The sequence below is a fragment of the Rhea americana genome, unplaced genomic scaffold (assembly GCF_003343005.1).
Source record: "Rhea americana isolate MKP2758 unplaced genomic scaffold, rheAme1 scaffold_528, whole genome shotgun sequence".
NCBI classification, from domain to species: domain Eukaryota; kingdom Metazoa; phylum Chordata; class Aves; order Rheiformes; family Rheidae; genus Rhea; species Rhea americana.
Window position 1 is genome coordinate 65,755 of NW_028186677.1, and position 25,739 is coordinate 91,493.

The window sequence follows — 25,739 nt, forward strand, 5'->3', positions numbered from 1 at the left end:
TTGTTCGTTTTAACCTTCAGTTGACAGTTCAGCAGAATTGGATGGCCTGATCTGGGCCAGATGATGTTGTGTTAGCTGAGCCTGCTGTCTGTCACCATGGCAGGGCTCAGTTAGTGGCTATTTGTGAACAGTTTCCTGAAATGGAGGAGAGCGATATTTTTCCATTTATTTCTGCTTTTCATAAGAGGGATTCAAGTGCCAGCCAATCCTGCTTTTTTGCATACATGGGCAATTGTGGGCTAATGTACTATGGAGGTATTACAGTGAGATGGAGAGCAGTTTTAAACTAGGAATTTGGTTACAATGTTACATAGCCCTAGAGGAGTTCAGGCAGCGGTAGAGGGAGACKGTAGTTTTGCCTTGCGATGATAGAGCAGCCAGAGCATACTGTGGTCACTGCAAGCCATAGGCCATTCTAATGTGCTTGGTTAACCTTGACTGCATACTGTCAAACTTGCTTTATGGTTAACTTTTTATTTTGTGACCAGAGAAAAGCATAGAGGTGTTTTTTTAACCTGTGGGCCTATGGGAGATAGTCATTGTATATCCCAGAAGTTTGTTGAAACTCTTGGTTTAGCAGCTACCAGACTAATGAGTTGTGGCAAACTTTAAAAACAAAGGGAAAGTTCCATTGTTTTGTCTGAATACTCAACAAGTTCACTGAGCATTTAAAATCCAGGCTTTTAACTTTTTTAGAAACTAATAAAACTTTTCCTCAGCTGTATTAATTAAACACTAAGTTGAGAATAGAACCCTGTTCTACTACACAGAGGAAGGAAGTTAGAAACTAGATCATAAAGAAAAGAGTGGAAGAAATACACAACATGTTGCAGAGGATAGTCTAAGCACTCTCAGCCAGTGCCTTCTGGCATTAAAATTTCCTGCATTGCTGCAAGGCTAATTTTTTTTTTTTTTTTTCCCTTCTCCTTGAGAACAATATTTACAAGCTGTCCCAAGTGAATGAAGCAGTGATTAAAAGCGTTCTTTTCACCACAAGCATACTTTTAACTCTCTACAAATGACCATGCTGTTAGGACTAAATTACTTTTCCTTCCTTCCTCATCATATGCAGTCTTGAAGTGGAGGATARTGCTGAACTCAACTTTCATTTGCTTTTTCTTGTTTCCTTCCAGAAGTTAGCTATGCATTCAGGCATGGATTACGCTATCATGACAGGTGGTGATGTTGCCCCCATGGGGCGGGAAGGAGTTACTGCCATGCATAAACTCTTTGACTGGGCAAACACCAGTAGGAGAGGGTAAGTAGAAGTACTTTCGACTCCTAATCTCTACTTGTTACTGAATGATGCTCTTGAGCAGATGAGACAACACTGACTAGGCATAATATCTTCAAAAGTATGCCTAGAAGGGGTGWATTTTTTGCTGCTTGTTAAATTAAAACATTTTATATTTTTAAATATTAATATTTAAATATTTTTAAAATATCTTAAAATATTTACTATAATTAATATTACGATTTAATATTAAAATTGAAAGCTTCTGCTAATCCACTCCCCCGAACCTTTTTTGTTTACTTCAGATTTCYCAGATTTGTCCTAGTTTAGCTCCTTGCTGATCCCTGCTCTCAGGCAGGTGGAGAGATACTGTCCACTTGAAGGCTAGGTCACACATCTTTGAGTGATTCCTGTTCTGACAGTAGTTGGAAGACTTAACGCAAATGGAGATGTAACCACTTTTTTACACAGTCTGCATATTACCTTCTCTCTTGCAATTGCCAGGTCTTAGACTCTTGTAGCTACTGGATCTTCTTGTTTAGTTCTGAGTCTCAAATGGAATTAGGGAGTTATAAGAAATAAAAAAGGATGAGGGCAGAGACAGATGCTAAAGGTGTTGCCATTAGTCAGAGTGTAAAAATCACAAGCCGGTGTGCTTTCTGGGTGACCTTTAAAAACAAAAATCTATCTCTAGGAAAAGTACCTCCTCTCAGAAAATCAGAGTTGATAACTCGTCTGTTCATGCTGGTGTAAATGCATTCCTGCAGTCCACAGGCAGCTGGAAAACTAGTTGTGCACCCAGAATATTAAAATCCAGTAGAAGGCTTGCAGTAGGGTATCAATGTGTTTCTGTGCTGTTTTTTGATTGCAGGCCTTCTGTAGATAGAGATGACTAATTGATGATTTATGTGTTCTCTGATTGCTTTAGACAAACATTATCTTGCAGTGTCTATTTTAATCCTTTCTTGCATTCATCATCAGAATGTTCTCATTTCTCCTTTAAAAAATGAATTTGCAGAATAAATATCCTAAGCTTTAAATCCAACTCTGAGGAGCTATAGAAGGAAAGGTGTAAAAATTTAAGTGGTCTTAAAAAAAAAATTGGAAGAGATATGAAGTTACTCTACTGGATGGAGTTTACTGGATGCTGCCACTGAGGAATACTCTTCTGCAGTACTGGCTGGGTCTGAATTTATTCTCTTTCCCAATTAAAAACTTATGTGCCTTTAAAGTTAGCATGCTTCAGATAACTACTTTTAAAAAGTGGTGATCAAAGGTTGCACACATCAATATTCTAAATTTCATTGTCGTTTAGGGATTTTAGCAGATTTTATTCTAGATACCCAACAGTCTTGGCTGTGTTGCCTTTATTAGCTGAAAGCAGTAGTGAGAGAAGATACTTCTCTGCAGAGACTGTAGCTGAGAATATCTTCAGAAAAAAAGGAGTTGAGTAAAAGATGTTAAGAGACTGTTATCTGTTCAGAGGAAGATGGATTTGAAGCTACACTAGAAGGTAATACAAGCTGTGGCAGTTTTATGAGCAAGTTGGTTTTGTTATTGATAAGCATTTTTGTATGCTTTCTCYTTTGCGAAGAGCATTATGCTTGGGTTATAAGTGAATTTATTTCCTGAATTATTCATTGACTTTATTAATTCACTTCTCTACAGGTAATAAAACCGCTATGTTCTTGCTATTGTGGTTTGAGAAGCAAAACCTCAACAAAGCAAAGCATGTTGCAGAGGAGACTTTGTTTTCAGGTTTTCTGTTACTGATTGTGCAATCTCCTGTAAATAGGAATGAACATCAAAATAAGCACACTCCTAAATACTTGTGGAGCAGGTCTAAACTTCAGAGATGAGCTCAGACTTGACAGGAACATACCAGCTCTTTTAGGTACATGTCCATTGCATTCTAAACAGCAGAAAGCAAAGCTCAAGAGGTCTGCAGTCAATTTTAAGGCCTTAAGTGTCTTAGGCTAATGCTTCTTTTCTTAGCTTTTGGAATAGGCCAAGAGCATGCACTGGACAAGTTACTTCAGCTCAGCTGATAAGTGTTGCCTTAAAAAATGAACTTGATTGTGTAATCCTTTGAGTTTTCACCTGGTCACCGCTATGGGTGTGTGGTAATGGAACAGGAGAGGCCTTGAATCGATTGAGTCTCATTACCTGTTTCACATTAYTGTTTAGTACTTTCTCTTTACAGCCTTTTGCTATTTGTGGATGAAGCGGATGCATTTCTGCGGAAGAGGGCAACAGTAAGTACTTTTTCAGTGGCCATTATCAATGTGTGCTGCAGAGTCAGTCAGCCAGCAGCCTTCTTATTTTACCTGATTAGTTAGCCTAAAAAATCAAAAGAATAAAACTTTCTGCTGCCCTACTGCTCACCTAATTAAGGGATCCAGAGACAAGGAATTAGCCTCTTGCAGCTGAATGTGACGAGCATCTCAAGAATGCCTTGAAAACTCCTTCCCACGAATGAGATGGCTGACATCATCTATTTGGAGATCTTGCTAATGAGTAGGCAATACGAAAGAAAAGGCATATATATGAGCATAAAGAAGAGAAGGTTGTTCATGCTGCAGAGCTGCRACCCTGCAGGGTTTGTTTTTGCCCCCAAGAAATCATTCCCTTGGGCTGTTTTCATAGCAGAACTGCTTTTCACGGTCTTAACCGAACTACATCTTCCTTCTACAAATGATACATGTTTTCAGAGTAAGTCACCATGGTGCATTGAGTCTGGGCCCCACTACTTGAATCTCAGTAGTCTATTTAGAAAGCTAACCCTAGAAAATAATTTTAAATGTGTAAGTAAATTCTTTTTGTTGATTGTTTTCCTGTAAGTACCTACTAGAATGGGACTAGTATTCAGCAGGGGAAAAACCACCTTGGCCAATGATAAGAGCATTGAGTTTGAAGTTGAGAGAATCACTTTTACTGGACAATATTTCACTACTATGTTGAAATCGTGTGTGTTTGTGTGTGTATAAAATGTTTTTYTCCAAGCTATGACAATACTTTTGGTTCTGCCATAATGTAAATGGTTGATAATAGTAGAACTCACTTTGGCAATAAAACTGCCTAAAGCTGTGACCTATCTTTGGTCCCCAGGCAGTTGATCTTCCTTTGGATTTTATCTTTGCAGGAGAAAATCAGTGAAGACCTCAGAGCAACTTTAAATGCGTTCCTGCACAGAACAGGACAGCACAGTAACAAGTAAGTATCTGGTCTCAGCCCTTACAGTAGTAGATATTTCACTTAAGTGAGGAACATCTCTAAAGGGACTGTGGTGTGCAAATGAAAGTTGGAAACCTCTAGTCCATACTACTGAGAGCTTGAAAAATCTGAATATCCCCTTTTCAGTTTGTATATGAATCTAGCTTGCTCCTCCTATATCTTTTCCTGGGACCTGGAAATTAGAACTTGGACTCTGCACAGTGTAGAGATCACAGCTTGTCAAACGGACATTTGATTGGCTCATCTTAGTAGATGTGTGAAAGGGATCTTGAACTGTGTTTCAAGACCACATTTTCCCTGCATATGGTGGGCAGTTCCATTCTGTGTGTGAACCATACTGTGCATAGCTTCTCCGGCACTCTATAGGGAAATTCTTTCCTGAAACACAAGTTGGAATTTGAACAACTAAATTGTTTTCATGAATACATTCTCTTTCTTAGTCAGTTACTGTTTAACCCTGTCTCATCCTCTATTTAACCAAGGATGATTTGAGGCCAACGAAATCGGTGTCACAAAAGGGAATGCAAGTTGATATTGATTGTATGGTTCATATTCTCTTTAAAAATGCTTCTACTAGTGCTTGTTTGAGCTGCTATTCTTCTCCACTGCTTTGGTGGACTCTTTATGGCTGTGCCAGGAAGGAGGTGAAATTTGGAGGCACGTGTGTTTTAAAACTGTCCCCATTTCTTTTGCATGAGCTGTCTGCTTGGTGTGTCTATGTATGACACTGCACATAAACAAAGAAAGCCCAGAGTTGTTACCTTTGTGCCTGCCATTTAACAATTGCAGGGCTGACTTGAGAGGTATGGATGCATGGGAATTATATTGGCCATGCATTCTGGTCCCTTTATCACATTAATGTTTTCTTTCTGCAGAGCACTGCTTAGTTTAAAATGAACCATTTCTTGGGGAGCATGATGAACGGAGGTGACTTCCTCCACTCATCTTTTTCAAATAATCTAAAAATAGGATTCTTTCAATCAAATAAGCTCTAACTGATGGTTGTTTGTGTGTAGCTTCTCCATATACTTCTCTATCTCAACAAGTTACTGGAAGGCGTGCCCTTACACACTCGTTAGGTTGCTGGACAAGAAGGCATTTAACTTGGCCTTGGACAAGATCCTTGGCTGTCTCTTTCTGAGGATAGCGAGTCTCTCATGTTGAAATGACTTTTTAAATTATTCTGTAAATGTTGTGAAGTTGAACACAGTTTGTATTAAACAACACTGTACTTGCTATTTGCAGTATTTCTTAGAATAAGCATATATTGGCAAAACACACATTCTGAGGAGATCCAGAGCAAATGATGCTTAAGATGGAAATACAGAATTTTACAGGGGGAAAACTGTAGATATCCTAAACTCCTTGGTGATCTGTGGAAATACCTTTTGTCTTGTTCTTCCAAACGTGATAAAGACCAATAGTGAGCTTTGTTTAGATAAGACTTTAAAAATAATAGACATAGCTTTTAGATAATTTTCCTTTTTTTTCTGGAAAGCAATCCTTTTTAGACTTGAAATGTCTCATAAAAAACATGACTTTGCTAAATCTACTGTTTTCAGATTTGTAATTACACTACAAATCAGTGACTAGCAGGGATAGTAAAAGTACAGTCCTTTCCCRTGGCATTAAGGGGTCCCTAGCAGAGTTCTGGAAGTGGCAGTGGGTACTCTAAACAGCTGACAGACATTTAATATGTCCCTAATTTAAACTATGAGCCATTCTAGGAGGATGAACATGTCCTAGTAATTAACACAGTGCTTATTAATTCTGATTGGCCTTATTGCTGCTTCAGGCAATGAGGAGTCCTTCCCACATCCATAAACAAGCATTTACTTGGGTAACTCTGATAGTGTGTGTCTTAGCTAAGTGCTAGGTTTTGTAAATTGCTGGTGTAAACTTTCTGAAAAACTTTCTGGATCTTCTTGCTGGGTACCTGACTATGCCTGATTCTGTTTTTCTTATGGTTTTGTATCCTTCTCTTCCGTCTGTCAAAGGGAAGGCCTGAATGTCAGGCTGCATGTCAGACCTTCTAAACTGTGTTTCTGCAGGGGCTTGGGGGATGTTCTTGTCAGGAGAAAAGCGACAGGTTCATGCCTGTGTGACTCTTGGACCAGCAAAGTTATCTCCACAAATGACAGCAAATAACACAGCTCTCTGTAGACCTGAATTTAAATAGACTACAAGAATGTCAATATTCCAATAGCTGTGATTAAAAGCCCCTTTCAAATTATAACGCACTATTAAGCTAGTAACATCAACTRATGCATTAAAACAGAATTAGCATAGGGAAAAAGCATCATTATAAAGCGAAAGAAAGGGCTTCTGGCTTCAAAATGCACTAGAAAGGAATTGAGAGAGCAGGAACTGGAAGATAGCACAACCATACAGTGGAGCAAGGTTTTGTCGAACAGGCCGCCTTTATGTTGCCCATTTTGAATGCCTCTTTTCTGCACATGTTAGATTTGATAGTGAGAACGTGTTATCAGGCTTGCTTGAAGGAAACAAGCCACCTGCCAGCAGCTACTGCAGAAGAATACAGAAGACCTTCCCATGGACAGGCTTAACAGTGGCGTATTCCCCTTGTTTTTAGGTCAGGATGAGTCCATTCAGTGCTCTGTAATTCTTCAAGCTGGCTGAGGTTTCAGTCATGCTGTTCATATTCAGCTTAGCAGCCATTCATACCTTCTGAGCAGTGTCTGTGCTTCTACAGTGTTGTGCAGTTGGCAATTAGAAGCCAGTTGCCCAAGGTGGGGTTTAAACCGGAGATCTGTATATGCGAGACAACACATCTGTCCTTGCCAACACTTTGTTCRACCTTGTTCCAAGGTTTCAGACCTAGTTCTCTGGTAGGTTATGCTCTTGCTGAGTGTTTGTGATATGTGTAACTTAAGGATGATGGTGGGTAAAGTTGGAAAGTTTTCTGTGGTAGGGACAGAATGGGGAAGGCTGATATTGAAAGGCTAATTACTGAGTCTAAATGCACTACAGTTCTAAGCAACTTACTGTGCAACTGCACTGCAAAATAATATCACTTGTGACAGTGTTACAAAGCTTTCAGACWGGTAAGATGAGGAGGGGTCTCTGCTGGCCATGGCAGTTCCCAGTGTTCAGACTGGTTCTTCAGTTGTTTTGTTTTTGTTTTGATTTTGTTTTTTCTTCCCAATTTTTCTTTTATTTCATCCTTCCAGGTTTATGCTTGTTTTAGCAAGTAACCAGCCTGAGCAATTTGATTGGGCTATCAATGACCGAATAGATGAAATAGTGAACTTTGATCTGCCCAAGCTAGAGGAACGGGAGCGGCTTGTGAGGATGTATTTTGATAGACATGTCTTGAAGCCAGCCACAGAGGGTAAACAGTGAGTATCTCTGCAAAACTTTTAGCTTCTATAGGATTTTTTTTTTTTGATGCTTAATCTCCTTTTCTATGTATTATTTCCATACAATATTCAAGCAATATTACAGCCAAGGAAGCATCTCTTGCTGTACATGGCAACTGTGTAGTACACAGCTTTGTACAGAGATTTGGAGTTTCTCCAAATCTCTTAGAGCAAGAATCTCACTGATGACCACTCAAGGAGGAGAATTGGAAGAAGAGGTGAAAGTGAAGAATGGCCTTCTTAGCACAGAATTACTTTCAACATTCTCTGTACTGTTGGGTTTGGTCAGTGTCCTACTCAAATATTGATACTGATGCTTGACTAATCTGAATTGCATGATCACCGTTGTCCTAAACTGGTAGTGGAGGTGTTTCTCCTGTTCAAAATTAAAAATCTGATGATCCCCTTTAATAGTTACATTGTCAACAGCAAGCTTCCAGACTCCTGTCTTGAATATATTTGGATTGTGGTTAAATTATCTTAAAAATATACGAAGGCTGGTAAAAGTAACATACTGCTGATGATCTAATTCAGATACACGATGCTGAATTACTATCACTTTGTTTGATAATCTTCCCAATTCAGCCTTATTATTGCTCACAGATGTCAGAAGATCTCTTGTGGGATGTACTGCTTCTTTTCTTTGCTTGGATGAATGCTATTGCTTTTTGTAATAATCTTTGCATTCAGCTGTTTCTTCTGACCCATTGTAAATCCACAAACTGGCACGATAGGACTGAGTTATGTAGTGGTTCCTCTTTTAGTACTTAGAAAACTTTGGAATGTTTGGCTGGACCTCCACTGGAAAAAGCATTTGAAGCATCAGCAACTAGGGGTCACTAAGGAGAAAGAGCTGAAGGGTGACCTTTGGTAATCAGRAGATTCTCTACAGAGCAATTTTTATCTTTTCTTTCCTAATCTCTGAAAGAGTTTGGTTTCCGAGAGGTGAAATTACTCTGGTATTGATTGCTGACTAGAGAAACAGCCACTTTTTTAGTGCTTTCAGCCCATTCCTGATGCCTTTGTTCAGATTCTGCTCCTTAGTTCAAGATACCAGAATCCTAAATAACATGYGCAGTTGGAGTTTGAAGTCAGACTATAATTCTTCTGTCGTCTTTAGGAGCACAACACAGATACTCTAACCTGCTCTAGCCCATGTGTAAGGTGTATAAGTACACAGTAAAAGCGATCTGGCTGGCCTTGCTGTCTGTCACACTGTATAAACCCACTTTAAACCAATAGTGTAGATAAGAGTTGGAGAGATGTCTCTCGCTATCACATTCTAGGTTGAGGAGCCATCCTAGAGTTTTATGCTGTGACTTAGACCTGTTACTGAAAGAGGGAAGATGGTGKTGTTAGAGCTCCCTGTAGCCAAACCTTTGCTTGGCTCAATGGAGACAAATCAAACCAAGTGAATCCTTTTGGGTGTGCTGTGCAGTCTTGTACCTTTCTAGTTTTAATCCAGGTATTCATATTTTTGTGCCACTATCAGACTCTGTGGGCCAGGAGAACAAATCCTGTACTTGAGCTGAATTGGTTCAAATCTGATTTGATCTGATCTTTGATTTCAGTTGAAGTGTTGTTCTTTAAAAAGCCTACCTGTGGACTCCTTCCCTCCTCTTGTCATTTGGTGGCGTGTAAATTAATCCTTGTGCTTCTGCTTTTAGACGTCTGAAGCTGGCCCAATTTGACTATGGGAAAAAGTGCTCGGAGATTGCCAGCTTGACAGAGGGCATGTCTGGCCGAGAGATCTCTCAGCTTGCTGTGGCATGGCAGGTAAATACGGCTTTGATCGCTGGGCTTGGGTCGCTTTCACTTTCTGGAAAGCTTGAGCAAGTGATGTGTGATGTTGCAGTCTTAAATTCTGGCTTACTCTGGAAAGTTTCATTGTGTCTGTACAGTAGTACTAGAATGCTGCCTTCTCTGGTGTGGGTATCAGACTGTCAGCATAGTCCCTCATAAACTGGAAAAGTTTTCATAATCACTAGTGGGAGACCCTTACTGAACTTGGGTAAATCAAGTGACTTAAGTACTGGGCTTGGGCAAATTGTGCTGGCCTCCACTTATCTTTCAGCTCAAGATGCTAAGTTAGAGAGGAGTTCCCTAATGTGTTATGTGTAGGTATGACATTGTCAAAACACTACAACATTCTTCTGCCGTACTTGGGTCTAAACACATTTTTATTGTATCTTGGGTGATTAAAAGAAGAAAACTACCTGGAAAATGGAGTTGAAAAGAMTAAATATTTCTTATGTCATAGGTACCACACATGTAGAAGTAAAATCACTTTTGAGTGCAACTGTTCAYATAATTAATGACATAAAGCACACTGTCTTATCAAGCTTTCAGCCTGCTTTGTCACATCACAGGTGCCAGCTGCTTACTGGCATCATGGGTTTTTTGCTTGGTTTTTTTTTAAGTAACTGTTCCAAATCATATATACCATCTTCCTTTCAGGAATTATAAAAATAATTATAGTTTTCAATCTATCTTAGCTAATGCACAAACATTTTACAAAGTTTACAGAGYATATTTCATTCTTCCAACTACAATTTTTTCTCTTCTTAAGCTACAGAGAGCATTTCTCCCTTCTAGTCCAYGTAACTGCAGTAGTCATGAGCTGAGGTGCAAAGCAGTCATTTCTGAATGTTGATCATCCTTATTTTACTCTTTATGTCTTAGCACACAGCTCATCAATTTTACCAGGTAATTTTTGTATTTTTTTTTTAATAGTATTTAGCTGAGAACATACCAGATTAGTCTTGTTACCAGCTTGGTCAGGAAAGTTAGCAAAGTCAGTACTGGTGCTCAAGATTGAGACAGCTGATGCATATTGATGGGTTTTAGATGCACTGCCGGAGTGTCCACATAGCATGTATGGAAGTGTTGTCTTAGAGAGCTGACAGGTGAAGGAATGACCAGAATCTTTTGGCCATTTTGCCTTTTTCATAGCAAGTATATCGTGGCTTCACTTTCCTCAAGCACGACCATGCTTATTGTTGGCTTCTGGTTTTGAAACCCAGAATAAAGACTGAAGGTGTTTACCTTAATCTGAGTGATGGTGTTGTGGGAGACAAAGTAGACCACTAACTGTTGTTGGGTTTCTTTGTCTGGCTTCGTTTAGAATGCACTTACCTATACATGTGAAAGACCTTGCTGCCAGGCATTTCCTGTAAGAAAAAAGTTGTGACAAATGACTCTCTGCTTTTCTTCAGGACCCCAGCTCTCCTAGCTTGTCATTACTCCCCAAGAATGACCGTAGCTTATATCATTTATCCTTTAAGTGATCTTGAAGAAAGGTGGACCGACTTATTCCTTAGTGCTGTTACCCTGATTAATCTTTTTAAGGTACCTTATAGCACCAAAAATATTAAAAAGGAGCTCTGTAAAATAGCAGCAGGAGGCTATGTTCCTCTCTCCTTTTCATAAAACAGTCAAAAGGATTAGAAACGAAGGATACAAAGATGCAGGGGTACATAGGCAGAAAGATACAAACTGTTTTGATGCAGAAGCTGCAAAAGAGCTTCAGCTGTATCAAAATTAATTGTTGGTGTTCTAGAGCAACCTTGTTGATCAAGAAAAGAGTGTAATGTTTTACAGATCAGTGTTAAAATAGCACAATCTTTTTCCAGCTTTCCAGCTAGTGGCTAGACACATGTACCTCTTTCCTCAGAAGAAGGCTGGGTAGATAAAGTTCACTGGAAGGTTTGTGAAGCCAGCTAAAAAAGGGTAAGATTTCGGTATTGAACTCCTCGATGGGAGGTGCCTTCCAGAGTTAATGATTCTAAGTGCTAGTGTAGTGGGGTTTTTTTTAAGTCATTTGGTCAAGGAATTAGGAGCTGTAATTGGTTGGAGCTGGAGCTTTTGACTATGGCAAAACTTGGTAACACCTCCATTTGATTTCTGCTATGGAGGAGCAATACTATGGATATGGCTCTTCAGTAGCTGCAGTTAAAAGCCCCTAGGTGAGCAAGGCTTATTGCAGCTGAAGCAGATGTTTTAAGTCCTCCTAACTGAACTTGATCTTTTGAATGATATCACTATTTTGGGCCTGGGTCAGCTCTGACAGAAAGCTTATTGTGGATGTTTTTTCAGCTGATATAATGCACTCTTATCATGGAAAGATTAAGGCTGCAGTTTGACAAGCATTTCTGGCAATGTTAGCTCCTGCTGCTTATTTTTGCCTTTCTGCTATCCTTTCCGTTATGCTAGTACAATTCTCCGTATGACTGCGCTATGAACTGGGTCAGGGAGCTGATGAGAGTTAAAAATAGCTTGGCAAGACAAGTGTACTGCATAGCTACACAGTGTTGTCCTGGCACAACTGAAGGAGTGGATCAGGGTAGATAGGGGCTGTATGAGTTAGCATATCTGGCTCAAAAAAAGCTTGTCAGACTGTTCTCTGTTGGATGCAACTGCTGACTCTTGGTGTGTTGGTCTTTTAAACTCCTCTATGACTGATGAAATTGTTATTCAAGGTGCTGCATACCAGAGGTCAAAGGCACAGTCCTTTTAATAAATAATAATAATAATAATAATAATAAAAAGCTGACGTAAGAAATAACCTGATGCAAGTAGCACCTTTATGAACATCCACTTCCATTTTAATCAGTCTTCAAGCCACAATGGGGATTTAATGATCTCTTTCTGTGGCTACAGATTTCTGGTTAAGATGAAAGTCTGGATTTCTCATTCAATTCTCTACCTGCAGTTGCTTTTCCTCTCCCCAACCGAAGCATCATGTCAAGTGGAAAAGCCAGGAAAAGTCTGAGGTTTTGTACAAGTTGAAAGAGTAAAGGGAGGAAGAGCCAGGAAAAAGGGAAAATGTAGTATCCCTCTTACAGTTCTATTTCTAATCGCAGTAACACCATATAGAGTTGGTAAAAGCAGATGTGAGCATAGGTGTTCTTTAGAGCACCTGTCTTCCAGATAGATTTCAGCAGCTGTTGTGATGAGCCTAGTATGTCTAAGGTCTCTGTTTAATAAATAAATATAAYTGATGTATTCTGGGGAAGATTACAGCACAAACCCCTTGTGAACACYACTAATTGTGAATGCTGGAGCACAGAGCTGAATGGGTGCATTCTGTTTGCCTTTCTGTTTTCAGCTGTTTTGCATGATGCCCTGATAAGTCTTGGAGCCAGTCCCTAAAATGTAGGCTTAATTGCAACATGGCTGTCACTTAATTCACCTGAGATTCACATATATATTTTCATAAATAGTTTTTTCCACCAAGAATCATTTGCAGTGTTGCTATCTGTAAGTATTATACCTCTGAAAGCATGTCTTGAACAGAGCCTTACCTAGTGTCTGGACAGCAGAACCAAATGCAAAGGTGGCAGGCTTAATCTATGTGAAGTGTCGCTGTGTTCTATGGAGTCTGTTTTTCTATAACCTCAAGCTGACTGGGGCCTTGTTTGCACTTCTATCCTGATTTACATATGATTAAACCTAATCAAAKTGCCCATTGAAGTACCAGCAGGACTAGAAAAGGTGCTGTAAGGCATCTGTTTTGCTTCTCCTGTTTCCACTCCTGAATCAGCAGAAGTGCTGGAGGAAACGGGCAGGGAGGTTTTATAAAAAGTTGGCAGGAAGGTATTCTTGTCATGTTCTGCCAGAGTTTTAAGCTGCTGAGACCCCACTTCAGCTTTACTTAGCCTGCCAGGGGTTGCCTTGCAGGGCCAGAACTGAAACCAGAGGTCATTTACAGAAAAGGTAAAGTTCTGAGGCAGCGGGAGAAGAAACCATTATTCTCTTTAGGTGCGAGCTGACAGCTAATTTRGAATGTCAGCATATGGCCACTTTGCTGTCCTGTAGTTTCAGAGTCACGTCTCATGAAGATGTTTTTGGCGTACTCTACTAATACTGTTGTTAACATGAACATCTCATTTACACTCAAGGTCTCAGCAAAAGCTAYAGCTTTCACAGCCACCATACACTGGCTTTGAAACTGATCAGCTGTTGTGGAAAAGTTCTGTTTCACTCTTGGTTCAGTCTAGCTCAGTTTCTCTTGGACTTTCCAAACAAAAAGGTTAAGATGCAGAAAAGGCTCTAGCACAGGGAAAAAAAATTGTTGTCTGTGGTGCAGTTAATAGTCTGCATGCTAGAAATCCATTTTAATGCTTCTCTTTTGCAGAACACTGAGCCTTTGCTTTTGTTTTGGTGCTTTTTCATTCTTAATATCTAATCCTTTATGAATACAGCATGGATCAGATGTATTTACACACTTTAAAATTCCCTTCAGATCTATTACAGTAGTGTGTAGGCTTTTCTAGTTTTGCAACCTGAACTTAAACCCATTGATGTACTCTAGAGACTAACTGTGGTGCTTCTGTCATTTAGCCTTGGCTCATCATGTGTTCTCCATCCCTCTACTTTTCCTTGAAATGCTTTATTTTCAGGTTATTTCATAGCTGTAACTAAGTTGTAAAGCTGGAATAGCTTCATTGCAGAAAATGGGTTAAAATTTGTTCATGCAGAAGCAGACAAATGAAGTACAATGCCATTTGTGTGTGTGCGCTTGCACACATGCGCACACAAGCTACTCCCAGAAGGGACAGTTGCTTCCTCCATTTGCTTTCGTGACAGCTAGGGCCTGAGGCTTTCTATAAATAGAAAGTCATTGAGAAAATCAACAGAGCGTGAACAGCACAGCTTTGCAGGAGTTTACATCATTGAATTTATGGTCTATACAGCGGCAAGGAAGAAGGGAATGCATCCTCTCTGTTCCATGGAGGTGCAGATGCACATTCCAGGAAGCACTTATTCCATCTTAAAACAATCTTGTAGGCTGGAGGGCTGCATTCACAAAGGAATGTTGGCTTCTCTTAGCTTTAGCTCCCCAGTCTTACCCTGAAAAAAAAAAAAAAACAACTCTCTGGCTCACCTGTCATAACTCCTTTTATTTCAACTGAACAGAGCCTTTCCACTGTGCCCCTTTGCCAGTGGTTAGAGAAGACATCTCATGACTCAGTATAGATGCTATGAATATTTGTGGCAGCAGGAAGATTATGGAAACACTACTCTTCTGCAGCCGTTTTGCAGGAACTGCCTTGTTGCTGCACTCAGAATGTCTCCTGCTCTGTTGAATATAGAGGACAAGTGCATTTACGCACAGAGAATTCTCCATTTGCAGACTCCTTTCTCCTCYTCTGCACTCCTCACCTATAACCAGTGATACTCCAAACTTAAGGTGTTGGCGTTAGCCTAAYTTGTCCCTTCTGCCTTAAGGAAGTGTTGCCAAGGTTTTGCACAGGAACTAATCTGTTCTGATGCTTCTTGCAGTAAAAAGCAGTGCCTTCCAGCTCCATGTTTGTATGTGGCTTGTGCAGGGAGGCCTCCTTTCTCTTGTGATCTAGACAGTTCTCCAAAAAGGGCTACAGAATATGGACTGGAATGCAAGCCAGAGGTGACTGAGAACCACTTCAGTAACCTTTTGTCCTTTTCCTGAAAGAATTGTCCCTCCTGCAGTGAGGCAGCAGTAATCTTAATAGGTAGGTGTAACCTGTCCAGGCAGTACTGTAATGATGCCGACCAGTGCAACAGCTTAATCTGCTTCTTTCTCATCTATATCACTGTCTAGTGGGAGCGTAAAATGCTCACGCTAACTTTTCTTTCTTTCTTTTTTTTTTTTAAGTGATGCTTTTGCTGACTTGTTAGAACTTTACATGCAGCAAGTTTAATGAGGTTTGGCAGCCTCAATGATTTGCCTCATTAATGATTTATGGAGCCTATATGTAACACCTTACAAACACACTTCCACCTCTGCCTTGAAAGAGAAAGCTTTTCTTTCTAACAGGGATCTCAAGGAAAACCCTGCAGACAGAAGGATTGGGATGTAGCAATCCATGACATAATAGTTCTGTGGAARGGATATGGCCAAAAGTTTGAGGCTCTTGCTGCTATTTGTAGAAGGCATCATGGATGTGAGAAGCTGGAGAGTGTCCTGCACTGCATTGTGTCAAGCTCCATTGCTAGCATAGCTGTACAAGAAACTACAGCACTGAGTTGTTTGCAGGGGCACTTGCTTAGGGAGTAGCCAGATATAGAAATCTGTAGCTTGGAGTTGCTGTGTTACCTTGGAGATGGGTTGTTCAGATAGCAGTGTAAGCRTCTTTCCCTTCCTTTGAGGGTTTGCTGCCTGTGTTATCATCTGGAAGATAGCAATCAGTGGAGTCCTAGTTGTYCTATATGTTTTTACAAAAGCAACTTGAACCTCTTTACTGCAGCTGAGGAGAGATGGCATGCAGTCCTGTTTCTCCTAACCTGCCACTGAAAACTTTGTGGGCTKCTTCACAAGGACATGAGTACTTCTCAACTCTTCTGCAAGGACTGTAATCAAGCTTTTGCAGCCTAAAAGTAGCAGCCAGAACAGATGTTAATTTACCAAAAAAAGAACTGGAGAGATAGGAGTTGGGATATAGGCGGAGCAGGAAGGAAAGGGAAGGACCYACAGGTAGGAGTATAGGATGGGAGCTGACACATCATGGAAGTGATACAAGGTAGATTCCTAGCAGAATGCCTGAGGAAAGCAAGACTGAGGCATTCCTGGCAGATCTGACAAGCCTTCTRTGGTGCCAAGGTGAAAAGCCTTATTGGCTTCTTATGTACAGTGCTTTTAAAGTAGGAGAGGAATTTTAAACCAGCCGAATGTGATTGCAGCCCAGCAATGCTGACTGTTCACTGTTCTGAACCTGTGGCCTTCTTTCCATGGAAGGCAGAGATCTGTTATCAGAAAATCCAGGGGCAGGTAGGCAAAGGTGCCTGTTCAGAGACAAAGACTTAAATGCAGCTGTGACTGGATCTCTGTCCTTGGGCAGTTGATGTATGCCAGTYCCTGATACAGTGGCATCAAGGGAAAGTCTTTGATGAAGATGAGCCAGACTGCTCTGGGGCATCTAGTGACTTGGAACAAGAATGAATATTGTGCTAGGTAGTGTGGGGACAAAGATGCACAGAGAAGCAAATAGAGAGGGGCTAGTCGTAGCTCTTCACTGATCCTAGAATTTGCCATCACTAACCTACCTCTCTTCTGCCTTTCCCTCTCCAGGCAGCTGCTTATGCATCAGAGGATGGTGTCCTTACAGAGGCCATGATTGATGCCCGGGTAGCTGATGCTGTGCAGCAACACAGACAGAAGATGGACTGGCTGAAAACAGAGGATACTGAAGGAAGCAGAGGGACTGTCAGGAATCCACTCTTGCCTTTTCCCAAAGGAACACCAGTGTGAGCAGCAGTATACGGACTTCAGACCAGCATATGTGGGAAAGTGTGCAGAGGAGAGAAGTTGGGAGGGTCATCTGGGTAGATGTTTAGTGGAATCATGTGTTAAGGGAGACAAGTGTCTGTTGGTGCAAGGCAGGGGGAGAAGATGCTGCCTCAGCCTGCTTTTGGTGTTTTTTGGTGTCTTTGGTGTACCATTAATGTTTTTAGAGAACACCAGAAAAAAATGGTTTGAATAAGACAGAAACAACTGCATTAAAGGACCTTCTTGCTGAAACACTGTTGACTCTAGTAGTCTGTGTGGCCTGTCTTGCTAGAGAGGCCCAAACTCCAAATACTTTTCAGCAATTTGACATCAGTGTGCAGTGTCCCAGTGACCTAGACCTATGTAAACCCAAGGATTGTCCAAGCCATGCTGCTCCTGTGTATTTCACTTCTGAGGTTTTGTGCCCCAGCAGAGGTGGTTTCTCAACTCTTCTACTCCATTCTGCCCAGGACAGACCTCCTCCTTGCTTATGTCAYGGGATCACTCCTTGCTGTCTCACTGTCACCCCTAGACATACTGAAGATGGTCTCTGTGACACAGAGGCTGCTGGTGCTGGCAGCTGTATTTTGTACAGTCCTGTCTGTATTGGCTCTCCTGGAGAATGGCAGGAGAGCTACCATGCTGAGGGTTCAGCTTAGCTCTTCCACTGTACATAAACTTCTAAGAGTTGTGCTTCACGTGCTCATGTATATGGTTTTACTTCTGCCTGTCCTTCAGTGTTGGCTGTTTAGCTGCAGAGTGGCACAGCTGAACTTGGGAGAAGGAGAGATGTTATGAAACCTTCAGCTAGTCTGAGAATAGTCCTAGGTTTCATTAAGAATTCAGTTCTCCCTCTAAGGGAGTAGACAAGGCTCAGTAAGTCTGCCTGACCTACAGGTGTCTCCAGCATGATCTGAAGGGAGGGAGATAAGAGGGGGCTTGTTTGCTTCTGGCTGATGCCAACAAATTGCTCTGGCTGTATTGCTGCATTTCTGGAGCAATTGACAAATGTGCCCTTGTCAAAGCATAAAGACAAGCCTGTCTGAATAGATGACATTTAGTCTGTGTGCATATAAGAGGCTGATTAGAATAACTTTTTTTTAAGCTTGAACTGGAGTTGAACTCTGGACTCTGCTCTGAGTCCCCCTCTGTAGCTACGCTGTGCAAACACRGTTGCCTGACCTAAATCTGTGCCCTTGAGTACCTTGCTGAGAAGCACTTCTCTGACAGGAACTGACAGCACTTTCCACTTTGTCCGTTTTACTGGTACTTGTTATGGAGCTTTAAGAAATGCATGCTGACAAGAGCCTGCAAGTGTGGGAACTTAGCAGAAAACTAATAGGGCTGGTCACCAGTGTCCTCAAAACAGGCAGGCAGCCTTGGGGAACACCAGGAAAGAACTAGTCATTGAGGCTGCAAACCTTTCCTGCCTTGTGCTGCCTTCTCCTCTCACAATAAGTTTCATTCTTTCTCCTAGGTGCCAAGGGAGAATCTCCATCTGCCTTTGAAAACCCATTTTAGAAGTTGCCCTTTGTAAGGGCAGATGTCCCACAGCAGTAATGTATGCTCAGACTTTTGTGCCCCACTAACACTTGCTCATTGCCATGTAGGAGCTATGCTGGGAAGGAATCACCATTTAAATTGAAACTGCAGATTTTATGTTCTGAACTACTGAAATAAGCTTAGATGTCATCTTTAAGATTCTTTTAGATGTCCCCTTTAGCCTACCTGTGGCTGCCTTTTAGTTCACTGATGTACTAGAGGATTAGATATTCTAGCATTTTTCCATCCTAATGAATTTTCTCTAAAATTCTATTTCTCTTTTAAACCCCCAAAAGAGAGATGGTGGGGGGGAAGCTAAGCAGAGGCACCGTTTGCTCAAAAAGCCTTGCTAACAAATTATGCAATGGAACAATCTGATTAAAGTCTCTCACTGACTTTTTCCTTTGATACTTTTCATTCCAGTTCCATAATCATCTCCCTGAAATGAAGAGGAAGAAGGGTATTCTAGGTCTTGTATTTATTCTGTCTCACTGCCCTTTTGGTAGTAGCTGGAAAGAGAATCTTGCTGTAAAGCTGTGTGGAAGGCACAACAGTTGCTGTCTCAGCTATTTCATGCGATTCCTCTTTCAGATTGCACCAGGTTCCTACATGGAAGCAGAGGGATCATAGTGCTTGTAATGCAGCTATGATCCAAGCCTCAATGCTGTGCTGCAGTGGTATATTGCAGGCTGGGGGGAACACTAGTTGAAAGTAGCTACTTGCTGTAGCAAGGAAGACAGCAGGAAGCCTGGACTGACCAAAGATTCTTAGGTGTGCATGAATGCACAAATACCTTTCAATGAATTTTTACAGGCTTTTAAAGACTACTGTTAGCAGTGGTTGCTGTTGGTCCTTCCTTGAGTTCTGCTGCTTGGCCATCATCAGAATGGAAAGGCCTGTCTCCCTTGAAGAACAACTGGCTGCTTTCTACATCACATACATGCCCCAGCCTCTCTAATGTGTATTGACACGTTATTTGCTCTGGCATGACACACTGACTGCTGCTGCCTGTATCCCAAGGGGCAAGTTACTTTGCCTTTCCTTTCCTCTTGAACAGCTCAGAAGGGTGGGATTGAATGATGCGGTCTGTATTGCATGGGTGAAGTCATCTTTATTGTTTATTTTACTTTAAAAGGTGGGAGGAGATAAGTAGGAATTACTCTGTATTTAATAAAAGAAATGAAATGTAGCTACGTGGCTGATAGATCTGTTGTCAGTGGCAGTGCACAGGGTGAGTGGAAAAATAAACTGAGCAGAGAGGCTGCCTTCAACCACTGTTTTCTTTGGGGCCAAGAAGAGAACTGCTGATCACTACTTGCCTCTGTTCAAGCAGAGGGGAATGGTTCATCTCATAGTCTTAGTCCTGCTTGTGAGTGGGGGTGGGAAGAAATTACTTTTCTTAGTGGACTTAAGGTCCATTCCAACCTCAAGTCTTTGAATGTATGATATTTTGTGAAGATGGAGATCTCCAGCATAAACTTGGGAAGATCAGCACTGGATTTTTTTACTGTGCAGAGGGAAGGAAAGCTTGTACCAACTGCATTTTTGCTGTGGAGAAGAGATCTCAGCTTGGTAGTTCAAGCATTTCCCAAGACCTCTGTCCTTCAAGGGCCAGACAGGTTTTGGTAAGAGAGGCCAGCTGGGAAGGAGCCTGTGTCAGACACAGGTGAAGACTGTTAATTCCTGAGGGCAATGTGGGGGAAAGTTTCCACAACCTACCTTTGCTCAGAAAGAGTGCTGGTTTGGGTCTCCTTCATGTTGTCTCTTCCCTTTGAAAGAAGAGCTTTAAGGGATCAATGAGCCTGGAACGAGAAGGGTGCAGAAGTGCCAACTGTATGAAGGCAGACTGTGGAGCAGGTAAGAGACCCTTATGGCCAAACTTTTCCCTGTACTGTCTACGCTGTGCTTTAGGTGTTATTGCAGTCACTTACTCCCAGGGCTTTGTATATACAGAACTTGACCTTTTGTGTCCTGACCTCCCTCCACCCTGGAAAATCATACAAGCAGTCCCCTGGTCAGACCTTTCACATCTGTTCTCTTCATGCTTTTTTAGCAATGTATTGCTGACTCTTGGGTGACCCTGGCGCTTGTCAAAAAGCCAGGAGCAGAGCGCTTCAGTGTGGGCTTGTTCTTTCTGTCCATGTTCCTCCTTCCCAGCCCCGATGTGGTAGATTGTGGCAGCATCCATAGATCTGAAATGCTCAGTGACTTCTCATCCTTCCCGCTTTCCAGAGAAGCTCATGGCTTTGGACAGAGCAATTTCCCCCAACTCCCTCCTAAGAGGGGGTTCTTTATACAGTATCTAAAAACCCATGACCACTCGTGTTGTTGGCAGCAGGAGAGGGCTGTTTTCACTCACACAATTGCTCTTCCTTCCTTCGTATCATGTGCTGTCAAACACTGGTATGCATCAGCACAAACACTGATGAAGCCAACTTTCTTGATGAGGCTCAACCACTATTATACCAACTTTCTAAATCCTGCCTTTAAAAATAAACGYCTTCTCCTTCTTGCTATGCACTCAGCTCCTAGCTACCAGCGAGGTGATTTCATGCCCTACAGCCTGGTGAATAGCTGTGCCAGTTGCTGCCACTTCTATTGCTTGCCTGGAATGCAACAGGAAAAGAGAAATGCTACCAGACCTTGTTCAGCTCCTGCCTCAGCAGAGATTTAAATGCAGGGCCTTTGTCACTTCTGTCAGTTTCATTAATAAGTTTGGTTTGCTGTTGGCTCAGAGAATGAATGATGTCCCCGTGGAGGTGGCACCCAACTAGCTATTTGTTAATACTCTGTGCAGGGAGAGGGTGGCAACTCCAGGCTGAGGTTATTTCCCATCCATGACATTGATGGGAAATGAGTTATGAGGTAAGAGCACTTTATTAAAATAGCATTTTGTATTGGAGGGCAAATCTAGGAGGAGATGGATTAGCAAGCAATGCATCATTCCCATCTTTGCTGCTGCAAGCTGAAAAAATGCCTATTCTGTGCTTCAGTGTTGTAGCTGGGAGACAGATTTATAATGTGGTCATCTATATTCTCATATGCCATCCATTAGAGTATTTACTTTTGAATATGATGTGCTATGAGGAAAGAGCCATTGAGCAAGAAGGAGGATGGGGTTATTGCATGCTTTCTCACCAATACACATCTCATGCTGTAGAACTCAAGGGAGACAAAAGGCTCCCCAGGAAGTATTTATGTCCCAACCTGTGTTTGTGTTTTGAATGGAAAAGGAATGGTTGTTTTTTTTTCTTTAATAAACCATTTTCTTTGACTGTTTCCATTTTACTGCAATATCATTCCTCTGTTCATGTTAAAAAATTGGTGGCAAATCTGATGAATTTGTCCAGATTGTGATGTAAGTCACTGGCCTTACCTGGGAAGCCTTGCCGTGCCAGGAGCTTCTTTGCTTATGGAAGGCAGTCCATCTTTCACAGCCAGTGACTCAGTACTGTTGGCACATGAATGTAATGGGAGTCTGTTGGAGGGATAATGGCAAAACATGGCAGAGAGTTTGCCACACCCTGTGGGTGGCTTGTCTCCATGTTCATCTGGTTTGCAGCGTGCCAGGTCTGGACCTTCCCTGCCAGGACATTTTTCTCTTTTGGACAGGCATGCGCAGCTCTTTGGTGCCAGTGCAGCTCTAAGGCCTAAGGCTCTAAAGGCCAAAGAGGGGGGGGTTGTTGGTGGCAAATGGGTAGATATGGAAAGTCCAGCAGATGTGTGTTAGCTTTCTGTTCTCCTATCACAAGCTGGAGGAGGAAGATACCCATAGGACTGTATCTTGAGAGGCAGCACAGTTGTGTAACCATATCACCAACGAAAAAAGAACCTGGCATCCGGCATCCAGTCCCTGCACTGATCTGGGTCAGCTGCCCCCACAAGAATTCCACAAGCCAAAAATGACAGTCAAAAAAAAATTTATCCAAATTAATTCTTTATCCTGCTTTTCTTGCAGCCTCTGGGACATTTATGACATGCATCCCTCAGTTAATGCTGTCACAGAACCCTACTAGATTCTAACTCAGCCAGTCTTCCACAGACAAGTACTCAGGCCTTTGAGTAAGGCAAAGTCTGTCCAATTGAGCTTCAGCAGAAGAGAAATCAGAGGACTTARATCAAATGGATACTCAGTTAATGCTACTAGGCTGCTTTGCTCCTCACCTCTCGCTGTGAAACAGTAACAGCTCAGTTTGGGTGCTTGGAGAAGGACTCGCATCTGTTAGAGCTTGCTTTGAATGTCCTTGAACCAAGTTTGTCTTTGCTGGCTAATTTTTTTCTTCTTTGTTTTCACTCCTTGAGGTAGCACCTTCCCAAATCTAGTTAATGTCTTCTGAAATATGATGTCCAATGGAACAAAGCCTTAGTTCCTCTGCCAACACCACACTACATGACACTACAGTTTTATAGGGCTTGCAAAAGAGAACAATGGCTGGATAGCTCGGAGAAGTCTCCAGACATAATCTTTAGCTCTACTTCATCTCTAATTGTTCCCACATCAACATGATAGATCGTTTTTCTATGTTCCTGGCCATTTTCTGCCCCCAGACTTGATTTGGGGTGGTAGTCCTGCTGCTATCTGTTGGTTCCATGACAACAGCTCCCTGCCTTTCCAGCTGGGTATTTTTTTTTCCCTCTCTCCCTCTTCTGCTACTATAGGCTATAGATTTCAGTATTGTTGTCAATATTGTTTTTCCCTGATATGGTTTCACATTTTGTCTCCACCAAGCCTGAGGAAGATATGCCTGGATGTGTCTGGGTGTGTGCAACAACTCATGCATAAGCATCTCTGTGCAGAAAGAGGACTGAAATCCCAGTCAGTGTCAGACTTGTTGTGTTTATGTGCATGTGATTCTGTTCTAGGAGGGAAAGGAGGGAGAATGAGGAATTTTGAAGGACTGATCGATTCACGGTGGCTGACTTTGGTACTGCTAGAATAAGTAATGAAGACCCTTCTTTTTGCCCTTATCAAAGCCCTAGTTTTCTGCACTAACCTCCCTGTTTGCCTACTGCAGGCCCAGGATCTGTGTTTCTCTATAGAAGGTGCCTTGCATAAGGAGTTTTGTTTTACCGGTTTTATCTTTTAAAATCAGTGTTTTGGACCTTAGAATTTTCCTGTGTGGTAAAGAGTGAGTGTGAGACAAGCAGGCTAAAACCTGGGACAGTGTCCTATGGTGTCATATAACCCAGGGGAAACTGTACAGCCCTTCTCCATAGACAGGGCTGGATATAGTTTCTTCCAGACAGTTCAAAGTATGTCTGCAGCTTCTGTTCTCTCTTAAACCTCTGTCCTTAAACTTGTGACCAGCTAGTCTGCAGTGCCCAAGCAATCCTCCAGGCTCCGACCTCAAGAGCATCATTTGATTCAAAGAGTTGGAAAAAAGAGTCAGATGCAGAACATGCAAAAAAGCTATTTTACTGACAAACAACAAAAGATGGGCTTAGTTTCAGGAACTGAATTGGTCACATATCGTACAAACATACTATTGAAAGGGAAGGTATGACTGAAATACACTCATTCATTGACCCAGATAAAATCAGTGTGCTTTTTCTGTTGGCCCTCAACCCCTGTCGCCCCCCCACCATGCTCACTGTGGCCTGCAGCTGCTTCAATAATTCCCATTTGCTTCAGCAGTCTCTACAGAACACAAACTATGGGTGACATTTGCCTGTGCAATCACATTTAAAAAAATAGCCATTATTGCTTTTCATTCAGAAGAAAGATTATTCTAGGATTAGACTCAGAGCAGAGTATAATTTCTCTCTCTCTCAGTTAACATCAGTATGTGCTATACCTCCTCCTGTCTGATGCATACAAAATTGGTTTGAGTGTAGAAAACAACAGAAGAAAGTTTAACACTCCAAGTTTTGTTCTTGTATTCTCATTGCAGAGCACTATTGAGAATGTCTTCCTAAGCTGAAGGCTGCATCCCATGATGGATTCCACTGCCTTAGCCATTGTGAGCTGAGGGTGCTTAGCACCTCACAAGATCAAGTTATTCTCCACAGAAGCTGTGTCACACCTCTGCCAAAATCCTGGTGCTCAACTTGAAGAGAAGCAAAAAATCAGCAACCCCACTGGAAAAGAAATGAGTGCAAATGAGCTGGAGGTATGGGAGAAGAGGAAAAGGGTTTGTCTGGTGAACATATGAGATCTCTGTTTCTCTCTCTCTCTCTCTTTGTGTCCGTCTCACRCACCCCACAGTATCCTGACAGCCCGGCCAGGACGCAGCAAACTGGCAGCCCAGAATGACTGCAGAGCACCTTATTTCACCTGACCCCATTTTACCACTCTCCTGATTCCTCCTCTTTTGCTGCAACCACCCTTATGTACGGAGGTTGCAGACATGACTTTTTCCCCCCCGCCCCCTTCCTTTTTTTTCCCCCATTAGTTCACTTGCTTCCTCATGCCCTTCTGGGTTCCACAGGGTGCTGGACTGGACCAGGAGGGCGGTTCATCCTCACCCTATCCAAAGGTAGGGCCAGTTATCCTGTGTCCTGACTAGCAGATAATAGCCTGTTTGTAAGATCAACACTGCCACCTTGGCTCTCTCCTACTTTATCTTGCATTGCCTGTCACTAGGATATATCTGTTTTACGTGCATACCCAGGTTGCAAAGCCTTTCATCTGAATGTCTTTCAATTGGTAATGTATGCTCTGGTAATAGAAATGCTTCTGTTCTTTTATACYTGGAGATGCTTTGGGAGTTTCTGCTGGCTGTTTCAGCAGCCCCCTTCATGCGGAAGAGGCCTTCAGCTCCTGCATGTTCAACTCCCACCTCATCAGTGCTGCACTGAATGTTAAACTGCTGCTGTGAAGGTGATTCAAAGTAAAGTTTGGCATGCGACTGAGGCTCCCCATGTCACTTAATACTTCTGCAGACTTCTGGCCTTCATACAAAGACAACTGAATGGTGAGTATGGCACTCCCTTTCCCAGTGAGCCAGTGCATGTGAAATGTTCCTTTGCCACTGTGCTTTCTCCTAAGTTGGGCAGTGACCTTGGATCAGGACTCTGTTGACTGGTTTCCTGAGGTCTTTCTCCCAGTTGGGTTCTCCTAGACCTTGTTTTTTCAAGGTTTTTGATGTTTGAACTTGCAACA

General features: G+C 41.9%; 1 protein-coding gene across 1 annotated transcript in view; it reads left to right on the forward strand.

Moving 5' to 3' along the window:
- ATAD3A (ATPase family AAA domain containing 3A) overlaps window positions 1–17,347 on the forward strand; it is a gene marked incomplete at its 5' end in the record, with an annotated part of 30,835 nt that extends 13,488 nt beyond the window's left edge. Inside the window, 6 exons of the mRNA XM_085318242.1 lie at window positions 1,134–1,258; window positions 3,438–3,489; window positions 4,377–4,447; window positions 7,660–7,827; window positions 9,516–9,624; window positions 16,898–17,347. Of these exons, the coding sequence (XP_085174368.1) occupies window positions 1,134–1,258; window positions 3,438–3,489; window positions 4,377–4,447; window positions 7,660–7,827; window positions 9,516–9,624; window positions 16,898–17,077 (705 nt within the window). The remainder of the gene's footprint in view (window positions 1–1,133; window positions 1,259–3,437; window positions 3,490–4,376; window positions 4,448–7,659; window positions 7,828–9,515; window positions 9,625–16,897) is intronic.
- Window positions 17,348–25,739: the final 8,392 nt, after the last annotated feature.